Source organism: Spermophilus citellus, assembly GCF_964194105.1.
Source record: "Spermophilus citellus genome assembly, chromosome: 4".
Taxonomy (NCBI): Eukaryota; Metazoa; Chordata; class Mammalia; order Rodentia; family Sciuridae; genus Spermophilus; species Spermophilus citellus.
This window is the reverse complement of record NC_138185.1, coordinates 203,909,815-203,932,377: the sequence shown is the minus strand read 5'-3', so window position 1 is coordinate 203,932,377 and position 22,563 is coordinate 203,909,815. Positions and strand designations below refer to the sequence as shown.

Here is a 22,563-nt window from a genome sequence, read left to right as displayed (position 1 = left end):
TAACAGCAGCTGTTCTCCAAATATTAAGCAGATTAATCACTCAACAATAGATTTCGGTGGCAGAAAACTTATATTTGAAATAATAATTAGCAAAAAAGAAACCCCTGTGCCCTAAGATACCCTCCCTCCACAGAATTTCATTTCATGCACATGTACTTCAACAAAGGACTTTTTGCCTTTCTCAAACACATTCCATTCATGATTTCATTAATATCATGAGTCATAATTGATACAGAAAGCACTGCATCATGGAAGGGTGAACCAAAAAGCAAAGAAATGTTAATTTGAAATAAGTGATTTCCAAATTATTTTGATCTCTTGGCCTTCTCTGATTTATTTTTTAAATGATCCAATTCTTATCTTGTTTATCACTGATTGTCAATGGCCATTTAACTCCCAAGAGGAACAAATAAATGAGAAGACTTTAGGTTAAAAAGAAAGTATAAAAAAAAGGCAAGAGACTTCACCAGGACAACAGATAATCTAATATATCATGAAATAAGAAAAATCATGCTGACAGCACCTACCCAACTCAATTTGGTGCCTTTTTCTTTCTCTGTCACAATTATTTCCCATAGGGCATACCTAAATTTTGCCCAAGCTCTCTCTACCCATTCCTGCCATCTGACACAATATTGCATGTCCTCAAATTAGTCATGGCCACTTACTCTTCATTCTCTCCCACTCTCCCATCAAAACTCAAATTCTGTCACAGCAGCTGACCTTAGCCTGCTGTGAGAAGGATTACAACAAGACTGACTGCTTTAAACTAATTAGTCAACAATTTAAGGTACTTCCAATGAAGCATGAGTTTAAGAAGATACCTATTTTCCTAAACAGTTATTAAAGAATGGGGATTTCAAGAAGACAGGAAGAGAAGAGGGAAAGTTCAAATCATGTGTATAGCTTAGAAGAGGTGTAATACTTGTGCATTGTACATCAACAATGGTCCACTTCCCACCTGCAGCAGACAAATCGAGTAAAGGCCGGATCTCCAACCTGCTAGAATCTCTGCTGCCTCCACAAATCTTTCCAGTGTAAAGCTCAAAGCAAGAGAGTGAAAGTCTAGCAGGATGAAATCCATCTGCCATTACTGCTGTGGACTATTCTAGGATGGGTGCTCACCTCGGAGTCAGACTCCTGGGTATTCTTGGAAGAACATTTTCACTTCCTTCAAATAAGCTAACTTGGGAATAAAAATGAATTATTCCAGTGACAGTGTTGAAGCCACACAGAACACCTCAAGAATTTCTAAAAGTTGCCAATTTATTAGACACAAATTTTCTCTTCTCTGTCTCGATTTTGTTTGATTCTCTCTCTTGCTGTTTTCCTCTCTCTCTTTCTCACTCTCTCATACACACAACACACAACACACACAAACACACACACACACACACACATATTTTCATTCATACTTTGTTGTTAAAACAACTTTATTAGCCTGACCACCATTACAGGTACCACTAGAGTTCTTTCCACAGTTAACACACATACTCAAAGAATGAAGCTTCACTCCCATATAGTCCCTACTGGTGTATGTGTGTAGGCAGATTCCTGTCCTTTTTTTTCCTTTTCCCAGCAATTTATCCCCCTCCCATGGTCTGGATGTGTCACCCATACCCTATGCAATAGTGTTGAGAGTCAGGGTCTTTCTACAGGCAGATTAACAGCATTATAAGCTGTTTTGCAGCACCAGGCACAAGGGTGCATGCCTGTATTACCAGCTACTCATGACGCAGAGTCAGGAAGATTGCAAGTTCAAAGCCAGCCTCAAACTTAAGAGAGACCATGTCTCAGGAAAAAAAAAATGCTGAGGATGTAGCTAAGTGGCAGAACACCCTTGGGTTCAATTCCCAGTACTTCCAAAGGTATGGGGTGGAGGGGGGGCACTTACAGGAGTAGGTTCACTTTTTTTGTTCTTCTGCTGCGTGTGAAAACATGGCAACCTCTCCTCTAGAGGATAGTGTTCAAGTCAACCTCATGGAAGCAGCAAGACCAAGTTCTAACCTGCTGCCATCTTGATCTTCTTGAACTTCCCCATCTCCCAAATGGATAAATAAATTTCTATTATCTACAAATTATCAAATCACAGGTATTCTTTTAAAGCAGCCCTAAATAAATAAAGCCACAAGCTTGCATCTCCTCTGAATACTACCATCACTTCTTTTGTTTTCCCAGCAAGTTCTCTTCTTGTAGGCAAATGGCAAGGTGGAGTAAAATCTTTTGCTTCCTGCCCAATCTTTTTCACTTTTGCTGATGACCCCTAAGCTCTTTTCCTTTCAAGTAATTTTCAACAAACAAAAACCATTCAACAAACAAAACCACCTTTTACAGATTGTAACAGTCTTATAAAAGTACCTTAATAGATATCCATGGTTTTATTTCCCTGATAGGTCTACATATATGTCCAAAATAAGAGACTAATTTTTTTATTCAATCCTTGCAGTCTACTTGGGTTACTTTATTTTCAATTGTGATAAGGAGTATAAAGAAAGATATAATCCACAAAGAAATACAACATGGTTTCACACAACTAGACCAATGAAGGAGCCTCCTGCTTGAGAGGGTCATGCATAGGTCAGGTTCACCATGAATTTTTTATATTGTAGCATCCCTTTGTCTTTTCTTTTGAAAAGATCAGGCAGATGATATAATTTTCTAACCCAAGATTTGCAGGAAAATCTACTGGAATTTCCCAGGATGTTTAGGGAATCATAGCTTCACTGGAGTAGGTACGTAGCACCCCAAGATGGTTCTACATATTGCGATGAAAAATTTCTACTATTTTTGCTTTTTATAAACAAAGTGATATACCACAAAACCTAATATGTATGCTTAAACAGAGTACACACACTAATGAATACAAACAAATGTATACTTGAACCCTAAAGTATATTTTAGAAGAATTCATTTTTTTCAAAACACTTAAGAAAGGACAAAGTTATAATGTCATAATACAATATACCAGAGTATCCTAGCTCCTCCTAGAAGTTCTTAGTATTCACACATCCATTTTATAAAAACATCAGCAATTCCAAGTAAACTGTCAGAAAATAAGAAAACCTCTTTCTTAAAAGTAAATGGGGGAGAATTGGATAAAATAGTAGCACAGTAGCTGACTCAAAAAGATGCTCATGGCCATGCCAAATCATATTTTTTCTGAGCAAGTCACACTGAACAAAAAAAGAAGATAAATCATTATGAAAATGCAAGTGAGCTGGTGATAATATCCTAGTTATAGCTGTCATGAAATAGTCATTAAGTTATATGCAGCGTAAATCTCCAAGAGTTCTGTAAATTATGGTGGTTCTTAGAGACCAAATAAAGATAAACTATAGAACTATGGCTGCCTTTCTCTTTGCTCCTTGGTGTGGCCTTTTAAAATGTTTATGCTCAGGCTTGCTATACCATATAGCTCTTAAAACATCTCAGAATTTAAAATTTGCAACTCAAATCTTTAAGACACCTCTTCTACATTTTGAAGGCCATCACTTCTAAACAATCCCTTCTTGCATTTGTAAGTAGACTCTTGCTCTGCTCAGGCTCCTACTGGGCCAGACAAGCTTCCAGCTCTAGTCTCAAACTTGAGTTGCTCCCACTTCCAAGGCTTGTCGGAGGAGCAAGTGCTAGAGATGAACACTTCCACGTCTCCAACTCTAGAGCCCAGCAATGAAATCTTAAGTCCTGCTTCTGTCCCTGGAACTGAATATCAGCAGACTCTGATTCAAGAATCTCCAGTCAGTGTTCCTTTTTTTCTTCTTTTTACAGATTGGTACTAATCCCCAGTTGATCTTTTTTCTTAACTGCTGTTTTCCCCCTGCTATTTAAACTGAATTCTTATTGCTCCAAATTAAATCCATTCTTTCTAGCCTTGTCATTGCTAACTAATGAGAACAATTCCTCTCATTGCTGTTGGTGGCTGCACTTGGGGTGCTTATAGATGAGAATCATATCTTTAGCCTACTTTCTTAGCTGCAGACTGCACAGGTGATAAAATGGGTTAATTGTTGCTATAAAAATATTTCCTATCCTTATAAAAAAGCAGTTTTTTCCTTCAAATCATTTTAGTTTCTTAGACTTGCAGTATTTTCTTAAGATCTGTAGGGACTGAAAGTACAGTCCTATTGAGTTCATACATACAAGACATAAAGCAAAATGTCAGATATGCAATATGCATGAATAACACTAATCTTGGTCATTGTGCTATTTCCTTTGAAACAGAGCCCCACCCACTCTGAAGCGCTGACATCAGTTTTTATCACACATTCTTTATACCTACCTCTACAGTGATATTTGCGTCTTAGGACAAGGGTCACCAACTACAGTTGTGGCTAATTTTGGTAAAGGAATTTTCACTGAAATTCCATCTTGTGCACTAAAAAGATGTATTATCTATGGCAAAACTGAGTCACTCTGATAGAGACTATATAACCAGCCTGTGAGTCCCTCCTTGGCCCTTTATAGGTTTGCCAAACCCCAGCCCAGGAAATCATGAACATTCCAGTTAGCTTTGCTATTTGTACCAAGTAAGTTGAACCACACCTTGTAAATCTATTGTCTGCACCCAAGTGATCTGCTAGATGTTTATCTGCAGGCCAAACCACAAGGTTGGGAAAGGGAGTTTGAAAGAGAAGAGGGGTTTTTTTTTTTCTATATATATATTCCTGGAACAGAGGGGAGAGTTTTTAATTTTTTTATCACAGAAGCACGTATGAGTGTGATGGTTCACATAATGGAAGGCAATTCCTATGAAGCATGTGCACCTTTGTTGAGTCCTTGTGGAGTGTTCCGCGGCATTTATCTGACTCACCAACTCAGACCACCAGGGAGACAAGAGAAGGCAGGCCAAGGCCGGGTACTCACTATGTGAAGCTGCAGGAAGTCTCCAAGACCTGGAGCGCTGTCGATGCGTACTAAGATGCCATCCTTCACTGTGGTGCTGAAGCCCACTGCCAGGCGGTCAGAGCGCGTGCTGGGCCTGTCATTGGCTGGCCAGGTGTAGAGGATGAGGCCACCACTTTTCCCAAAGATGTAGGTAGCGCCAGCTGTGAAGGCAAGGAGAGAGCGAGATGTCAGGGCACTGTACAGCGCATTGCCAACTCTAGCACACTGCTGAGGCTTCACAGAACAGCTGCAGAGAGGAAACGTCCCCCACAGGACAGGATTTGGTTACTGAGAGGGATGACTTCCAAAGCTTCAGAAGGCATCTGTCACCTCAAATTAAAGTTGCCAGTAAAAGGAAGTAAAAGAAATGAATAAGAAAGCAGATGTTAGTGAGAGACATTCCTAACATCCGTAGTTCTTGCTGCGTATTAGTGGAGGGCAAATTATGTGCTGTGTCGAAGAGCTTTGGTACACTGTGACAAACAACTTCTCTGTCCTTCCCAACAGCAGAATTAATTTTCCATCCTGGCTAGGACAGACATGAGATAAAGAACTTGTCCCCCACCTCTTGGCTATCAGAAGGTTCTGATCAGTGGAGCAGAGAACTTTTCCAGAGATGCCTCACCAAAATCAGTGTAATGAGGAAGCCAAAAGGCACCATTTCTCTCATGCCCGTGCCTTCTCCACCCACAGAAGACACAGTTATGCCCTGAGAAAACCAAGTTATATAGGGCAGTATCCCTTATCTGAAATACTTAGGGCCAGAAGTGTTTCTGATATAATTTTTTTTTAATTTTGGAATATTTTCATATACATACTAAGATATATTGGAGATAGGACCCAAGTCTAAATATAAAATCTATTTGTTTTATAGACAACTTATACACATAACTTGAAGGTACTTTACAGTTGGATTAGAGCTTATCACATGAGATCAGGTAGAATCTTCCACTTGCAACACCCTGTCAATGTTCAAAAAGTTTTAGGTATTAAAGCATTTCAGATTTTGGATTTTTGCGTTAGGAATGTTCAACTTATAAGACTGAAAGTTTTTGCCTATTTCCCTATTATGTTGCCATAAGCATGGTGACTAAAATTATTTCCAAGCTCTTTAAAAATGAAAGTTTTTCTCCTCTAGTGGTAGAATTTATCTGGTATTAGAACAACAGTTTCAAATTCCTTTTCCAAACTACATGATACACAGCAAAATAATCCCCAGAAAATGAACTTTTAACATGAGAAGTGGTATCATCAGTTACAACTAGTGGGTTTATCAGTGTTTTTTTATTATTTACTCATGAATTTCCTCTTCTCAGTGTGAAACAAGAGGCTACCAAGAATATATGAATATGAAATTATCTATAAAACAAATAGAAAGAAAAACAAAGAAAAATATGTATTTAAAAATGTAAAAAGCCTATTTCAAGAAGCAAATTTAAATTTAAATTCTGATTTGGGGAAAAATATTTCAATTTAGTAGACAAAATAGACTACCCAATGTAGCCTTCATGGTTTCCTGCCTGTTACTCCATATGTTACTCAGCTCAAAGTCCAAAGAACATTTGGCACTATATTTTCTTGTGAGTATCCCAGCAAACATGTTCCAACCTTTAAGACTATTTTTAAAACAACATTAGACAACCATTCAGATATCTTTAGCAGTTACTAAAAATCTCAAGCACTGGTCCACATTTATTATCAGGGCTAGTTTACAGAAAATATTGGGTGGGATTATGCTAGCTGAAGAAGAGATGAGTTATGCAGCTTGCTTAGAAATAATATACTCCTTTGAGCTAGAATTAGGAGTATATGTCATACGTCATCTTTGTAAAGAAGAAAGCCACATTAAATTCTGATGTATATATAGAATGTCATTTGTCCTCCTTGAAAGGTCACTATCCAAATCATTCCAATTTGGTGAGTTTATATATTACATGTAGCATGACATTATATTCCTTTTATCAATTTCTTAATCTTTGGGGGATGGTCTCTGGAAAGCCTCCCACAGTCATCTGGAGAATTTGGGACTGTAGTAAGCAAAGCTTATGATGAAGTCTATATTCAAAACAATGTTGGCTTCTTACCATCCACAAACACTATCAAATCTTCTTAAAATTAGAAATGTGGGTATAATGATTTACCCTTGATATCTCTCCATCTGTGAAGAATTTAAATAAGTCCCTTTCTGTAGATATTACAAATGTCATCATTGCTCCCTTCTTTCTTTATTTGGAAAACTGAAGGTTACTCAGTGATTAATGTATAAAATCACCAAAAAATGCAAATCAGCCTGTGACATTTCATGATAATTTATAAAATCTTACCCTATTCTATCCTAAATACATAGTGAATTGTGCCACATAGTGGATTTTGCCACAGAGGTGTATTTTGTTACTACAAATAAACAAAGTAAAAAACTCATTGCAAAATAATAATAATAATATACATAGAACTATACAATTTGCAAAGATTATACAAATTTGTTAGATGAAAGTTCCCTACAATCGTATGGGACATTTCCTTTGTTAATAGTTTTATAGAACAGAGGCTCAGATATTTCACTTAAATCAGTGGTACCTTCTTTAAGTCCCCAGCCTGAGCCACCCGTCTACAAGAGTCTTTTCTCACTACCTGCCAATGCAACTTTTTTTTGCACAATAAACTGGACCAGTGGGGCAAAGCGGTCCAAATTTAGCTCTTTTCACTTTTTCTTCCAATACCAAAACAGAATGAACACAAAGCCATCACCTGAAATCTGCATATTAAAATAATATATATATATATATATATACATACATATATATACATGCATACATATATACATACACATATATATAAAAAACATGTTATATATGTTAGATAATTCTAATTCTATAGGTGAAAAGGGAATAAAAGATAAAAAGCGCTTAGTATAAGGCTTATTCTACTATGCAGAAAGCAGTATTAAAACATCTGTTCTCGGGACTGAGCTTTCTATTCAGGGTGAATACAGACCCTGAGTGTTTCCATAGCCTGATGCTGGCTTTAGAGGAAGTTAACTAATAGTTGCAATTTTCTACTCTGATAATGTGATTTTTTTCTCCTTATTTTTTATGTTTTTCTATCTTTCATGGTTTTTAGAAATAAACACATACTTTCTGTTAATTCATATAAAATGCCTAGAGTCCCAAAGGGAACATAATAAAGTTGTTTCACTTTTATTTTTGAATTTTAAAAAGTTGTTACTTTAAAGTATGGATTACAAATAAATTTGGGGGAAACATCTCAGGAACTCTAAGAACCCTCCTTATATCCATTAAGGGTTTTTATTTCCAAGTCATGTAATACCACATCACATAACTTCTCCTGTGAGCCAAGAAATACTGATTCCTGGTTTCTCAACTGAGTTCAGAATGTCAGTGCTAAGATCACACTACATTAATAATCAGGACCATGCAACTATCTTTCCTGATAGCAAAAATGATAAATTTACCTGAAGAAAAAAAAATAACACCTGGGCCATTTATTTAACACTGTGGCATTTGCATGTTTTCAATCAGCTGAAGTCGCTTTGCTGAGTTCTAACAAAGTATTTCAGGAATGGAATCTCTACACCCTCCCCACTAATCAGGATTAAGTGAATACAGCTCATCTTCCTTCAAAGATGTTAACAAGTATGACATGTTATTTAACCCACAACCCACAAATAATGGGTTTGACTTATTGTTTGATAATTGACTAGCCACTCACTCACTGTGATGGAACTGGTGGTGACTCTGGCAGAGCTGGGGTTAAGCAGATGGACGTGTGTGCTGGTATCTGTTCTCTGTGCACATGTGTGTAATGGGGAAGAGATGATGGCAAGAGAAAGGGGTCTAAGGATCCAGCACAGTCCAGAAGGACTTTGAGAGAGCTGTTTAATATAATAGCAATAAGCTGATGAAGCAGATGTTATGTGACTTCTTTAAGAGAATAAGGATACATTTTCTTCTAGGTCACATATTTTCCCAAGATTCTTAAAACTTTGGTGTATTTTACATCTTATCTTAATGGAATTTAATTTCTGAGGGCAAATAACCTTTTTCCTTGTTTAGGAACATTTGGATAGTTATTATTGTTTTTTTGTTTTGATTTCTAAACTCCAGTTCCCTGCTTTTATGACATTGTTCCTATTTCCAGTCTCATATCCAAACAACAGATCACATTTTTTGGGGGGGAATGATTCACAGAAATAGGATTATGGTCTTGTTTAAGATTCACTCTAAATATAAAAATAATATATAGAGGTATATGTGTGCACGTATGTACATATGTACATGTGTGTACCTATGCATGTGTGTACCTATGAAAAATAAGAGAAATTTAATCAGAAAATAAAATTGACTACCTGTAACTTTTATTATTTTGCTTATTATATAATTAGAGGTTAAATGGCTTCAGGAAAATACTCAAAGATATATACATGTATGTTTGTGTATATATATCTACATATAAAAATATATATGTGTATGTGTATATATATATGAAATATATATGTATATATTTTAATGTGCCAAAGTTCCCTACAATGATTTTCTATTGGTGTTAAAATAAGTTTTGGAAGCTCAAGACACCTAAATTTAAACTGAACTAGATAAATTATTTGTATATAAGTATATCACATTGAAAATAATAAATAAAAATGAGTGTGATACTTCAAGTGCAAACCATGTGGTACATTAAGTAGGATGAAAAACAGGACATCAGGCTGAGGCTCTTGAAGATGGCCTGCGAATACAGTCTAAAATCTCATGAAGTAATGTGTAGGTGGCTTCCTCTGTTGTTTTAGGTTCCCTCTTTCTGAGTACTCCTTCATCAAGCTTCTCCACAATTGTGTTCTTTATTATAAATTGTCAAGTCCTTTTGGAAAATAGATAGACCATCAATGACATAAAATATACTCTGCCGGTAGATATAGTTATTGCTATAAAATTAAACTATCTTTTATTCATATCAATTACCATATAGCTAATAAAACCAAAATGGAAAGACTGGAAAGACTTGTAGCTTTGAAACTGACAAATATCTCTTCTAGATAATGGAGGCATAAAGGTCCAGAATCTCATAATGACTGATGGTCCGAAGAATATAGTTTCTTGATTTATACTAGTTGGTTTGTTCTATGGTTTCCTTCTACCTCTGTCTCCCTAGCTATTTGGGGTGCATCTTGTGCATTTTCTCTTGACAGTGGGAATTAGCATTTCCATAGCATTGATTGGTTTTCAAATTGCCTTCTTTGGTAGTATCTCATTTGATGCCTCTTTTTTCAATAGTCACTGAAGGTTTAGTGGCAAATATTTTTGTTATTATTTTAACAAGAAAATGGAGGCTCAAAGAAATTCAACTACTCGATGTAGTTCTCAGTGGTGGAGCAGAGAATAGAATCAGATCTCTCTGTCTTAACTCTGAACTTTTCTCCCCAGGACAGGGTGTCCTGCTGACCCATAGGGTGAAACTCCCTAACAGAATCCCTAGCTCTCCTCCCCAGAGCCCTGCAAGGAGGAGAGAAGGGTGAATGGCAGATAGAAAGCTGCAAAAAAGAAGTTTCAGAGGGAGTCACAAGGGAACATCGGGTAAGAGATATGAATTTTACAAACTGCTCTCTGATGAGTTATTGAATGGATGGCCTACTGATCTAGTCAGCCTCTTTGAATTTTTAAAAATAAGTCAAAACCAATAATAAAATACTCTTAAAGGAAGGAAAGCTGAAAATAAAATGAACCTTAAAGAGAAAGGGTTTTTTTCCCCCTATTTTTAAGAATATCCTTTTTCTTTGGAAAAAAAAAAATAGTATATTTGGTGTTTAGTAAACTGAGAATCTGAAAATACCTGAGAATCAAATACATACTCAGGGACAGCCAGGCTCCATTTCTTAAAAGGTGGCTCAGGCAAGTGGGGTCTCCCTCCATCTGGGGCAATCTCTTCCCTCTCTTGAAGGAAGAATGATTAAAACTAAATGGGCATTAAACCCAAACCCATTACCTTCTGAGATTTATAGAGGCAATATTGCATAGCATGTCCTAGGATCCCAGAAACAAGGTTTCAACTCAAAGACTTCCCAGCAGAGCCAGTACTGGTTCAGTGTAATATTAACTGTGCTCAGTAACACTGAAACTCAAACTTGCATGCAGTGAAGGCCTTTTATATTCTATCCAATGTCACCATGCCACCATGCCAGAGGAGCTGGTAGGAGAAAAACATAAAACCCATAAAATTTTACCAACTAACTCAATACTTTGCTGTAAACTGACTAAAATTTCTGGTGGTAAATAGGATCAACAATAACCATTCTTCAGGGATATACTAGGTTCCTTCAAATGTTTGGTTAGAGTCATTGATAGAAATGCTATCATGGATTTTCCAGGAGTAATGAAGAAGAAACAAATAATTATGTTGTGTCTAAATCTGATACCAACTATCAAGATGTCTTATTTCCGTGTTACATTATGTACACTTTCATTTTCCCAAACTTTAAATAGAATAAAAATCATACATAGTTTCTGAATACATTTATGAATACTGACATGTATACCCTGATTCTGTCTTTGGGGGTGATGATGTTTTGCAGAAATACATTACTTCAGAAACATGCTGCACAGGTAAACATAGAAGTATTGTTACTCATAGATTCCATGAGACTTCTAAGCAAAAAGGTGATAGGTGGTAGAGTATGCCATATTTTAGACACTAAAATTGATCTAAAAATAAAGTTTCCAGGGACATAATCAAATTCTTTCTTTCCTAAAGGAATTTTCATAAGTGTCTTTTTTTTCCTTTGGGATAACTATTTCTTTTACAAACTCTTTGGTTCTGCTTAGCAATAGTAATTCTAATACTAATGGTAATAATATCAATATTCACATTAGCTATATATATGAACTATTTACTCTATATGATAGTATTCAATATAGTATTTCAAATCCCTATATCTGCACTTGAGATATTGTTGCTATATTATCAGTTTGCTAGGGCTATATAAGGAGGTACTACAGCCAGCCTAGGTGGATTAAACAACAGAAATTTGTTTTTTCACAATTTTGAGGCTAGAAGTCCAAGATCAAAATGTCAGCAGAGTTAGTTTCTTCTGAATACTCCCTTCTTGACTGGTGGATAGCCATTTCTCACCTGTGTCTAAACATGGCTTTCCCTCTGAACCTACCTATGTCCTAATTTTCCTCTTCTTCTAAGATACCAGTCGTATTTGATTAAATCCCACTCTACTGATCTCATTTAACCTAATTCTGTCTTTAATGACTATAGCTCCAGAATACAGTTACTTTTTTTTTTTTGTACCACAGATTGAACCCAGGGGTACTTCACCACTGAGCCATATTCTCAGCCCTTTTTTGTGTTTTATTTAGAGACAGGAACTCACTGAGTTACTTAGGGCTTTGCTAAGTTTCTGAGACTGGCTTTGAACTTGCAATCCTCCTATCCCAGCCTCTGGAGCCACTGAGATTACAGGCATGTGCCACCATGACCGACTACTGTCACATTCTAAAATGTTGAAGACTATGTCTCAGTAAAGTTGGCTTCAAATATCTGTGGGTTCTGTGCTCACAGATTCAACAAACAGCAAATCAAAATATTTTTAAAAAATTATATCTGTGCTAGACATGTGCAGACTTTCTTCTTTCCTAAACAACACAGCATAACAATTATTGACAGAACATTTACTTTATATTAGGTATTACAAATAATCCAGAGAAAATTAAAAGTATATGAAAAGATGTTCACAGGTTGTATGCAAATACCAGGTCATTGTATACAAAGGAATCGAGCACCTGTGGATTTTGGTATCTGCAGTGGTTTCTTTAAAATGTTGCCACAGAGACCAAGGCATAGCTCTATATGAATTTTGGGAGTAGCACAATTCATCATGCAACAGTTACTGTCTCCGTTTTAAAGGTAAGGGTGGTTGTAAAATAAGGCAAAATCACTTACAAATATCTTCTACCAAATTATCTAGTGAAATCAGGAATTGAATCCAGTTCTGTTTGATTTAGCAATCTCTATGCTTTTTATTTGGCTATGTTGTTTCCCTAAAATCCTCAATTCTGACACTCAGTTTGTGTCTAGGTAAGGAAATGAATGAAAATGGGTTTTTAACATGTGGTCAAAATTAAAATAAAGCCAAGAAGCTGGAAACTCCATCTTTTCCTGGTAGAAATGGCAGCATGGAAAGGATAACCATTTCATCTTACTTAAACAACAATGATTTTATCTGAGGTCATCTGTTCTCTTGTAAAGTGTGTAAAACAAGGTCAGGCAGTAAGTTGTTCATGAATAATTACTCTACCCACTGAACCCAATGAGCTTTACGTCAGAGATTACCTCATTAAACTTTCACGTCATGCTGGTTTCTTAAATAGCCAAACAAAATAAGTCCTAGGAAATTGCATAGTTTTTAGGTTGAAGAAAATAAATATTAAGTTTTATCACCAAACAAAATGAAAATCCACAACCTGTGCACTACAAGTTCCTGGAGCACAAGGCTATTTAATTTACCTATAGGTATTATGAATGCTCAGAAAATAAACATTGTTGAATTAATCAATGAAATTTCCTCACCTATTCTTGCATATCTCACAATACCATTCGAGCATGGAAATAGAATGAAAATGTAGAAATAGGAAACTACAGTGTCCATTAATCCAGCTCAGCTTTTTGCATTTAACCTCATGTGGAAATACTTTATAAATACTCATCAGTTAGGGTCCTCAGTGTCTCCTATGATGGAGTAGAACACGGCTTTCAATTTATAAAAGAAACCTAACCACAAAGACATTTGAGTGATCTTTCTTCAGTGAAATTTTAGCAGGCTCAGATAAAAAAAAAATCACATTCATTTTGAGTCAAATTGTTTTATGTTATCCCTCAGTTCCTAAATCACACTGCAAATTGTTTCTGTAGAAATAAATAAATAAATACATCTCGATTTTACTTCGCAGGGATATATGGTAGAAAAGCAATGTGACAAATGTAAGAATATCAGTGTTATCATTTCATTTGATAGAGTATTAACCAAGAGCAAAGACCATGTATATATGTGTCCTTAGGCAAAATATAAATATGTGAAAATAAAAGCGAAGATGATAGTTTTATAATTACTCTGCAGCCCTTTCTGTAGAATCGTTTTTTTTTTTCTAAATGTGTTCCCTCTGATGACGTCTCACAGGACAAGGTTAGAAGAAAGAGGAAGTTCAGAACACATTTATCTGCTTCCTTCTCCTCCTTTTATTCCGCAACTTTGAAATTCTTTCTCTAATAAGAGCAATCGAGGGACTTCTAAGTACTGAATATTCTCCAAAAAGAAATACAGATGAGAAGTAGTTGCCTGATTTATATGAACTCCAACACTTTGAAGAGCCAGGGGCTATACACAGATTACTTTAGTGTATTTGTGACTCTAATTCATAAAATATGATTTTTCTGGAAAAGTTGGCTAATACTTTTGAAGGGTAATGACTCTTGGTTATATGAGACACATATTTCTTAATCACTGTTTTAGTCAGCTTTTTCATTGCTGTGACTAAAAGGACTTGACCAAAACAACTATAGAGGAGGGAAGGTTCATTTAAGGCTCACAGTTTTAGAGGTCCTAGTCCATAGAAGGCCTAGTTCTATACCTCAGGGCTCCAGGTGGGGCAGAACATCATGGTGGAAGAGTGTGGCAGAGGGTAACAGCTCACATGCTGATCAGGAAGCACAGAGACAGACTCCACTTGCCAGATTTAAATATATAGCTCAAAGTCCCAATTCTGACTTCTTCCAGCCACACTCTACCACCTCAGTTACCACTCAGTTAATCCCTAGCAGGGGATTGATTTACTGATTGGGTTAAGACTCTCAGGACCCAATCATTTCTCCTCTGAACCTTCTTGAATTGTTTCATACATGAATTTAAGGGACACCTCACTTCTGACTCATAACAATCACAGAACACATCATAGAGTTAGGAGAAAAGGAAACCAAGTCAACTATTGTAACCATGCTCCATAACATGTAACAATCATTGATCTTCACAGCGTCTCTGTTTTTCCATGGTTAACAAGATGGTACTGCTTCTCCTGCCTAATAATCTTAAAGAGTTGTACTAAAGATCAAAAATAGCTAATATGCATATAATAGAGAACTCTAGAAAAATTTCAGTATTGCCTTTTTTTTTTTTTTTTAAATGAGCAACTCAAAGTGAAAGACTGCTCACATTTTTTGGTATCTGTTCGGGACTTTATTTATTTTACTGTCCCAGCACAACTTCTGTCTTCATCTGAAAACACTGAACATCTTCACACACAGAAATTGTGATTTCCTCCCAAATCAGTTGCATGATGCAAATGGACACTGTCATTGTCAGATCCTTAAAAGATTCTGCACTCACGTACAGCTGATTTGTTAACATGTAATAAATTAATCCAACTTTAGCCCGCAAGAGCACTTCACCAATTTTTTTTTTTTTTTTAATATGGAGCCAGAGAAATCCTCCTCTACCAGCACCTTTCTGATGACGAAGATGTACATGAGAGGCACACAGCTGCCCTGGCCAATCCCCTACTACAGGGAGGCATTTTGAGAAAATAAACATGGACTCAAAGAGTGAAGACAAATTGTCAAACACCAAGAGAGGAAATCTTATTGATTTTTAAGTACTTAGGTCAAGTGGTCCATAGGATTGAGCCATACCCTTCTCTTTCTTATAGTAAATTTTCAATAGCTGGTGTGTTTAGTGGAAGCTAGTTCAAATTCATTTCCTTTCTTGTGTAGAAAATTTCTGGATAAAAAAGAACCCCTGGTGACTATGACAGGGCCTGAAACACACAGATATGCTAAGTCCTGGTTAAAGGATCTGACAAGGAATGATGATCATGACTGAGGATAACTCAGGAATTTAACCAGAGAAAAGGACTACACTCAGTCATTCCCATTCATTCCAAATAAAAGCATTTGCTGCATTGATAATATTCTTGCTGACAAAAAAACCCTTAATAGTTTCGATACGTAAGTTATGTTAAGAACATTGTGAGGTTGAATGAGATGATGATGTTCATAAGGATGCAGGCCCTCACCAGGTGCCACCAGAATCTGCCCTTATTTGGGACTCCTAGGCTCCAGAACTATGAGATATAAATTTCTGATATTTACAAAGCTACCCAATTTAGGGCCTGCTAGCAGCCACAAGCAAATATACGATGTATGGCACCTTTGGTTGTAAAGTGACGCCAGCTAGCCACTGAGATATGATTATGTTAAGATTTACATTCATATGGAAATTGGATTCCCGCTGTTCACCTTGGCCTGCTACCGGACTCAAGTTACGGGACTCCTGGAGAATTCCCATTGGTTGGGGAAGGATAGTAGGAGGAAATTCCGGGGGAGGTCCGGGGCCCCCCGATTGAGGGGGAACGCGCGGTTCCGGCAGACGCCCGCGTGGGAGGACCGGGTTTGGCTTGCTGGCGCCGACGGAGTATTGGCGGCTTTTTCAAAATAAAGTTTTGTTCCTGCTTGAGTGGCTCGTGATTCTGTGCCCAACCAAGACTGCGGCATTTGGTGGCCCGTACGGGGAACGCCTGAAGCTTAGAGGTGAGTAAAATTGCTCGCCCCTGAGGGAAGGCAACAGGATGGGTGACCATCTCAAAAAACAATGTGTTCTTGTTTTGATTTATTTTGTTTTTATTTCAAGCTCCCTAGCCCTAGAATTTTCTCAAGCGAACTGGGAAAAATGGTTGGCTCAAGGTTTGAAGTTATTCGGCCCTGAGAAAGAGAAAATCGATACAACCATTCTCTGCTCCGTTTTTGTTTCATTCTGTTTCGGCTTTGTTTTATCCTATCTTATTGGGTTACGTTACCTTTATAGTAGATTAGAATCCAGTAAAAAACAAACCGAAAAACTGTTAAGTAAATTGTTAGAAATCCAAACTATGGTAGAAAAAACGCTAGGTCAAGCAAAAGAGAAGGTCTCTCAAGCTAGTCAGACAGAGGAAAATTTAAAGAAAGCAAACTTAGAGGAAAAGCAGCCATCAGGTGGAGAATTACAACAGGAGGTTGCTACTAACTCCGTTCTATCACCAGAGGGCATAATTCAACCAACAGCTCCATCTACCGCTGAGCGGCCCTCAACTCCCGTAGTTGATGGATGGAATTCTGAGGAAAACCCCAAAGATTAGCATGCCCTGTACTTGAGCAGGCAGGAGGGCAACGAATTCACCGTGCTTTAGATTTCAAAACAATAAAGCAATTAAAGGAGGCTGTAACAACCTATGGGCCGCAAGCTCCCTTCACAATAAGCATGGTCGAATCTGTTACCAACTTGGACATGACACCAGCAGATTGGGCTAACATGTGTCGATCTGTGCTAAACGGAGGACAATATTTGTTATGGAAGGTTGCCAATGAGGAATTTTGCATGGAGACAGCTAGGCGAAATGCGGAAGCTGGTTACCCTCAAAGAAATATAGATATGCTATTGGGAAAGGGACCTTATGAGGGTCAAAGACAGCAAATTGAATATGACCCTGGTGTATACGCACAAATTGCTGTAGATGCAGTTAGGGCATGGAAAACTTTACAGGGGCATGGAGACTTACAAGGTCAAGTATCTAAGGTAATACAAGGAAATAATGAACCTTACGCTGAATTTGTAGATAGACTTATTCAGTCATCCTCTAGGATATTTGGAAATACAGAACAGGTAATGTCATTTATAAAACAACTGGCTTATGACCAAGCAAATCGTTGCTGCAGAGAGGTCATTAGACCATGGAGACATGAAGATTTAAACACATATATTAAATTATGTAGAGACATTAATGAACAAGGGCAAGTCTTAGCAGCAGTACAACAGGCTTTAGATGCCAGGCCAAAAACATGCTATAATTGTAATCAAACAGGACATTTTAAAAGGAGTTGCCCCATAAGAGGAGGGTTTAACAAAGCTGGGTATCAAAGGAATAGAATACCGGGTATTTGCCCACGATGCCATAGAGGGAAACATTGGGATAATGAATGCCGTTCTCAAACCACCATAGAGGGTATTCCATTATCAAAAAACGGACAAGGACCAAGTGTTTACCCACGATATCGTGGAGAAAGGTATCAGGCTCCATTGCCAAAAAACGGACTAGAGGGCCCAATGCCCCGGGGCCCAAAACCACAAATATATGGGGCAATGGAGGAACCCAGCAGCACCATCAAGGTAGTGCCCAGGACGCATTATCCATTAAATCCCTCATCAGACAAACTAGAGGGAACGCAGGGCTGGACATCTGCGCCTCTGCCAGAGCAGTACTAACTCCAGAGATGGGAGTTCAAATCATTCCCACAGGAGTAAAAGGACCTCTTCCCCAGGGAACAGTAGGCTTATTATTGGGACGCAGTTCTTCTACACTAAAAGGACTTATGATAAGTCCTGGGGTAATTGATCCCGATTATGAGGGTGAAATAAAAATTATAGCTAGTTCTCCAAGAGGTATATCAGTAATTTCACCAGGAGATAGAATAGCACAGTTATTAATAATACCCAGCCTGCATGATAAATTTTCCAGTTGTAATGTAGAAAGAGGTTCCAAGGGATTAGGCTCCACAGGTGTAGATTGGGCTATGCTGTCTTTAAATTTAGATTCTCGCCCAATGCTAAAATTAATTATTCAAGGACATGACTTTAATGGGCTGCTGGACACAGGAGCTGACCTTAGTGTCATCTCTCGTCAAGAATGGCCAAAACATTGGCCATTACAACAAGCCACTCAAACGCTTCGAGGCCTAGGAGTGGCGACTAATCCCGATAGAAGCGCAATGGTATTAGATTGGAGGGATCCTGAAGGATGTGAAGGAACTATACAGCCCTATGTATTGGATCATCTTCCTGTAAATTTATGGGGACGAGATGTCCTAGATCAATTAGGATTGACATTAACAAATAACATCAATCCTAACGCGCCCTCTACTAGGGCTAAACAAGGCTTTAGGAAAGAAAAAAGATTAAGAAAACAAGAACAAGGTATGACAGCACCTATTCAAATAGATCAAGAAATAAATAGACATGAATTGGGTTTTCAGAAAGGGCCACTGAGACAATCAAAATTACTTGGAAATCAGAAAGACCAGTGTGGGTTCCTCAGTGGCCCCTGACTAAAGAAAAGATACAAGTAGCCCATGACTTGGTCAGACAACAATTAGCGGAAGGACATATACAACCTTCCGTATCCCCCCATAATACTCCCATTTTTGTCATTAAAAAGAAATCTGGTAAATGGAGATTATTACAAGATTTAAGAGCCATTAATAATGAGATGGTTATTATGGGACCTGCTCAATCAGGGATTCCTCAATTGTCTGCTTTACCAAAAACCTGGCATGTTTTAGCTATAGATATTAAAGATTGTTTCTTTTCAATTCCAATTCATCCCGAGGATAGTCCACATTTTGCATTTACTATCCCTGCACTGAATCATTAAGGTCCTGATCAGAGATATGAATGGAAAGTACTCCCTCAAGGGATGGCTAACAGCCCAACTATGTGTCAAATTTATGTTAATAAAGCAATCCAGCCACTTAGAAATCAAAATCCTGAACTACAAATATTTCACTATATGGATGATGTGTTATTGGCACATAAAGATAAAAACACATTACTAGAATGTTATGCCACACTTACAAACTTATTGAAAAATTATAATCTAGAGATAGCAATAGATAAAGTACAATTAAATCTTCCAATTAATTATTTAGGAGTTCTATTATCCTCAACCATGGTCCGTCCACCAAAAATTCAAATACGAGTAGATCAACTCAAATCACTTAATGACTTTCAAAAGTTATTGGATATTAGGGCTCTAATATCCAAGAGTATACAAAGAACTCAAAAAATTAGACAATAAGAAAACAAACAACCCAATCAACAAATGGGCCAAGGACATGAACAAACACTTCACAGAGGAGGACATACAAACAATCAACAAGTACATGAAAAAATGCTCAACATCTCTAGCAGTCAAGGAAATGCAAATCAAAACCACCCTAAGATACCACCTCACCCCAGTAAGATTGGCAGCCACGATGAAGTCAAACAACAACAAGTGCTGGCGAGGATGTGGGGAAAAGGGTACTCTTGTACACTGCTGGTGGGACTGCAAACGGGTGCGACCAATTTGGAAAGCAGTATGGAGATTCCTGGGAAAGCTGGGAATGGAACCACCATTTGACCCAGCTGTTGCCCTACTCAGACTATTTCCTGAAGACCTTAAAAGAACACACTACAGGGATACTGCCACATCGATGTTCATAGCAGCACAATTCACAATTGCTAGACTGTGGAATCAACCCAGATGCCCTTCAATAGATGAATGGATAAAAAAAATGTGGCATTTATATACCATGGAGTATTACGCAGCACTAAAAAATGACAAAATCACGGAATTTGCAGGGAAATGGATGGCACTAGAGCAGATTATGCTTAGTGAAGCTAGCCAATCCCTAAAAAACAAATACCAAATGTCTTCTTTGATATAATGAGAGCAACTAAGAGCAGAACAGTGAGCCTGAGCAGGAAGAAAAGATTAGCATTAAACAGAGACATGAGGCGGGAGGGAAAGGGAGAAAAAAAAAGGGGAAATCACATGGAAATGGAGGGAGACCCTCATTGTTATACAAAATTATATATAAGAGTTTACGAGGGGAATGGGATAACAAACATGGAGGGAAATGAATTTCAAAAGATGGGGTAGAGAGAGAAGATGGGAGGGAAGGGGAGGGGGGATATTAGAGGATAGTAAAGGTAGCAGAATACAACAGTCACTAATATGGCAGTATGTAAAAATGTGATGTGTAGCCGACGTGATTCTGCAATCTGTATTTGGGGTAAAAATGGGAGTTCATAACCCAATTGATTCTAATCTATGAAATATGATTTGTCATGAGCTTTGTAATGTTGTGAACATCCAATAAAAAAAAAAAAATAAAATAAAATATCATTGGTGTATAATAACATCACAATAAAAAAATGTATATATTTCAACAACAACAACAAAAAAGTTATTGGGAGACAAAAATTGGATAAGGCCTTATCTAGGCATACCAACAGGAGAGTTAGGACCTTTATTTGATATTCTAAAAGGTCCATCAGATCCAAATTCACCCCGCATGTTAACGCCTGAAGCAAGAAAAACATTAAAAATCATTGAAACATATATGGAAAATATGCATTTGGATAGAATTGATATAAGTTTGCCTTTATTATTTATTGTACTACCAACAAAAAATATTCCTACAGGAGTATTTTGGCAGGAAGGTCCATTATTGTGGATACATTTATCTTATTCTCCTAACACTATTCTTACTAGATATCCTGAGGCTGTAGGACAATTAATACTCAAAGGAATAAAAGCAACAAAGGGAGTGTTTGGGATTTCTCCCAATAAAATTATTACTCCATATACTATGGATCAAATTGATGAGTTAGCTAATGAGTTAAATACTTGGGCAATAATCATATGTAAAACTAGTGTTTCATTTGATAATCACTTACCATCTAATCCTTTGTTGTCTTTTTGGTCTAAGCATCCTGTAGTTTTTCCAAAAATGACAAGAAAAACCCCTATCATAAATGCTCCAAATATATTCACTGATTGGTCAAACAATGGTACAGCAGCAGTAGTTACTCCTGATCAAACTTTTACATTTTTAGTACCCAAACAATCAGCTCAAAAGGTAGAGCTTAATGCAGTATTACAAGCTTTTATGATGTTTAAAGATTCTGTATTTAATTTATTTTCTGATAGTCAGTATGTAGTTAATGCTATAGTATCCCTTGAAGATGCTGGTAGGATTTCACCTTCTTCTACTGTTTTCTCTTTGTTTTCCGCTATACAAAGTCTAATCTGGGACCAAAAAGATCCATTCTTTATAGGTCATATCAGGGCACATACAGGATTGCCTGGAGCCCTTAGTATGGGCAATGAACTAGCAGATAAATCTACACATGACATACATATTTTCTCCACAGTAGAAGAAGCTATAAATTTTCATAAAAGATTCCATGTCAATGCTAATACTTTACAAAAGCATTTTAAAATAACTAAAGAACAAGCCAGACATATAATAAAACAATGTCAAAATTGTGTGACATTTTTACCACAAGTTAATCTTGGAGTCAATCCTAGCGGACTGATACCTAACCATATTTGGCAGATGGACGTCACACACTTGCCAGAATTTGGAAAATTAAAATATTTACATGTTACAGTTGATACTTCTTCCGGATTTTTGATGGGCTCCCTTCATGCTGGAGAAAAAACTAAAGATGTTATAGCTCATTGCTTACAAAATTTTGCCACTGTGGGCGTTCCAAAACAGTTAAAAACGGACAATGGTCCTGGTTATACTTCCACCTCTTTTAAACAATTTTGCTCATCATTTGGCATTACTCACATAACAGGAATTCCATACAATCCACAAGGACAAGGCATAGTTGAAAGAGCTCATCAAACTATTAAAATGTACTTATTAAAACAAAAGGAGGGAATTGGAAAGGGGTATATATCCCCCAAAGATAAACTTAAAATAACCCTTTTTACTCTAAACTTTTTAAATTTGGATTCATCGGGACTTAGTGCTGCGGAAAGACATTTGTACCCAAAAAATGTACATAAGCCTAAGGTACTTTGG

General features: G+C 37.1%; 1 protein-coding gene across 18 annotated transcripts in view; it reads right to left on the bottom strand.

The window, feature by feature from the left end:
- Positions 1–22,563, bottom strand: part of NRXN3 (neurexin 3) — a gene marked incomplete at its 5' end in the record, with an annotated part of 1,519,183 nt that overhangs the window by 357,081 nt on the left and 1,139,539 nt on the right. For all 18 annotated transcript variants that reach the window (XM_081291921.1, XM_081291923.1, XM_081291922.1 and 15 more), the window contains one exon: positions 4,864–5,045. In XM_081291921.1, coding sequence (XP_081148047.1) covers positions 4,864–5,045 — 182 coding nt within the window. The remainder of the gene's footprint in view (positions 1–4,863; positions 5,046–22,563) is intronic.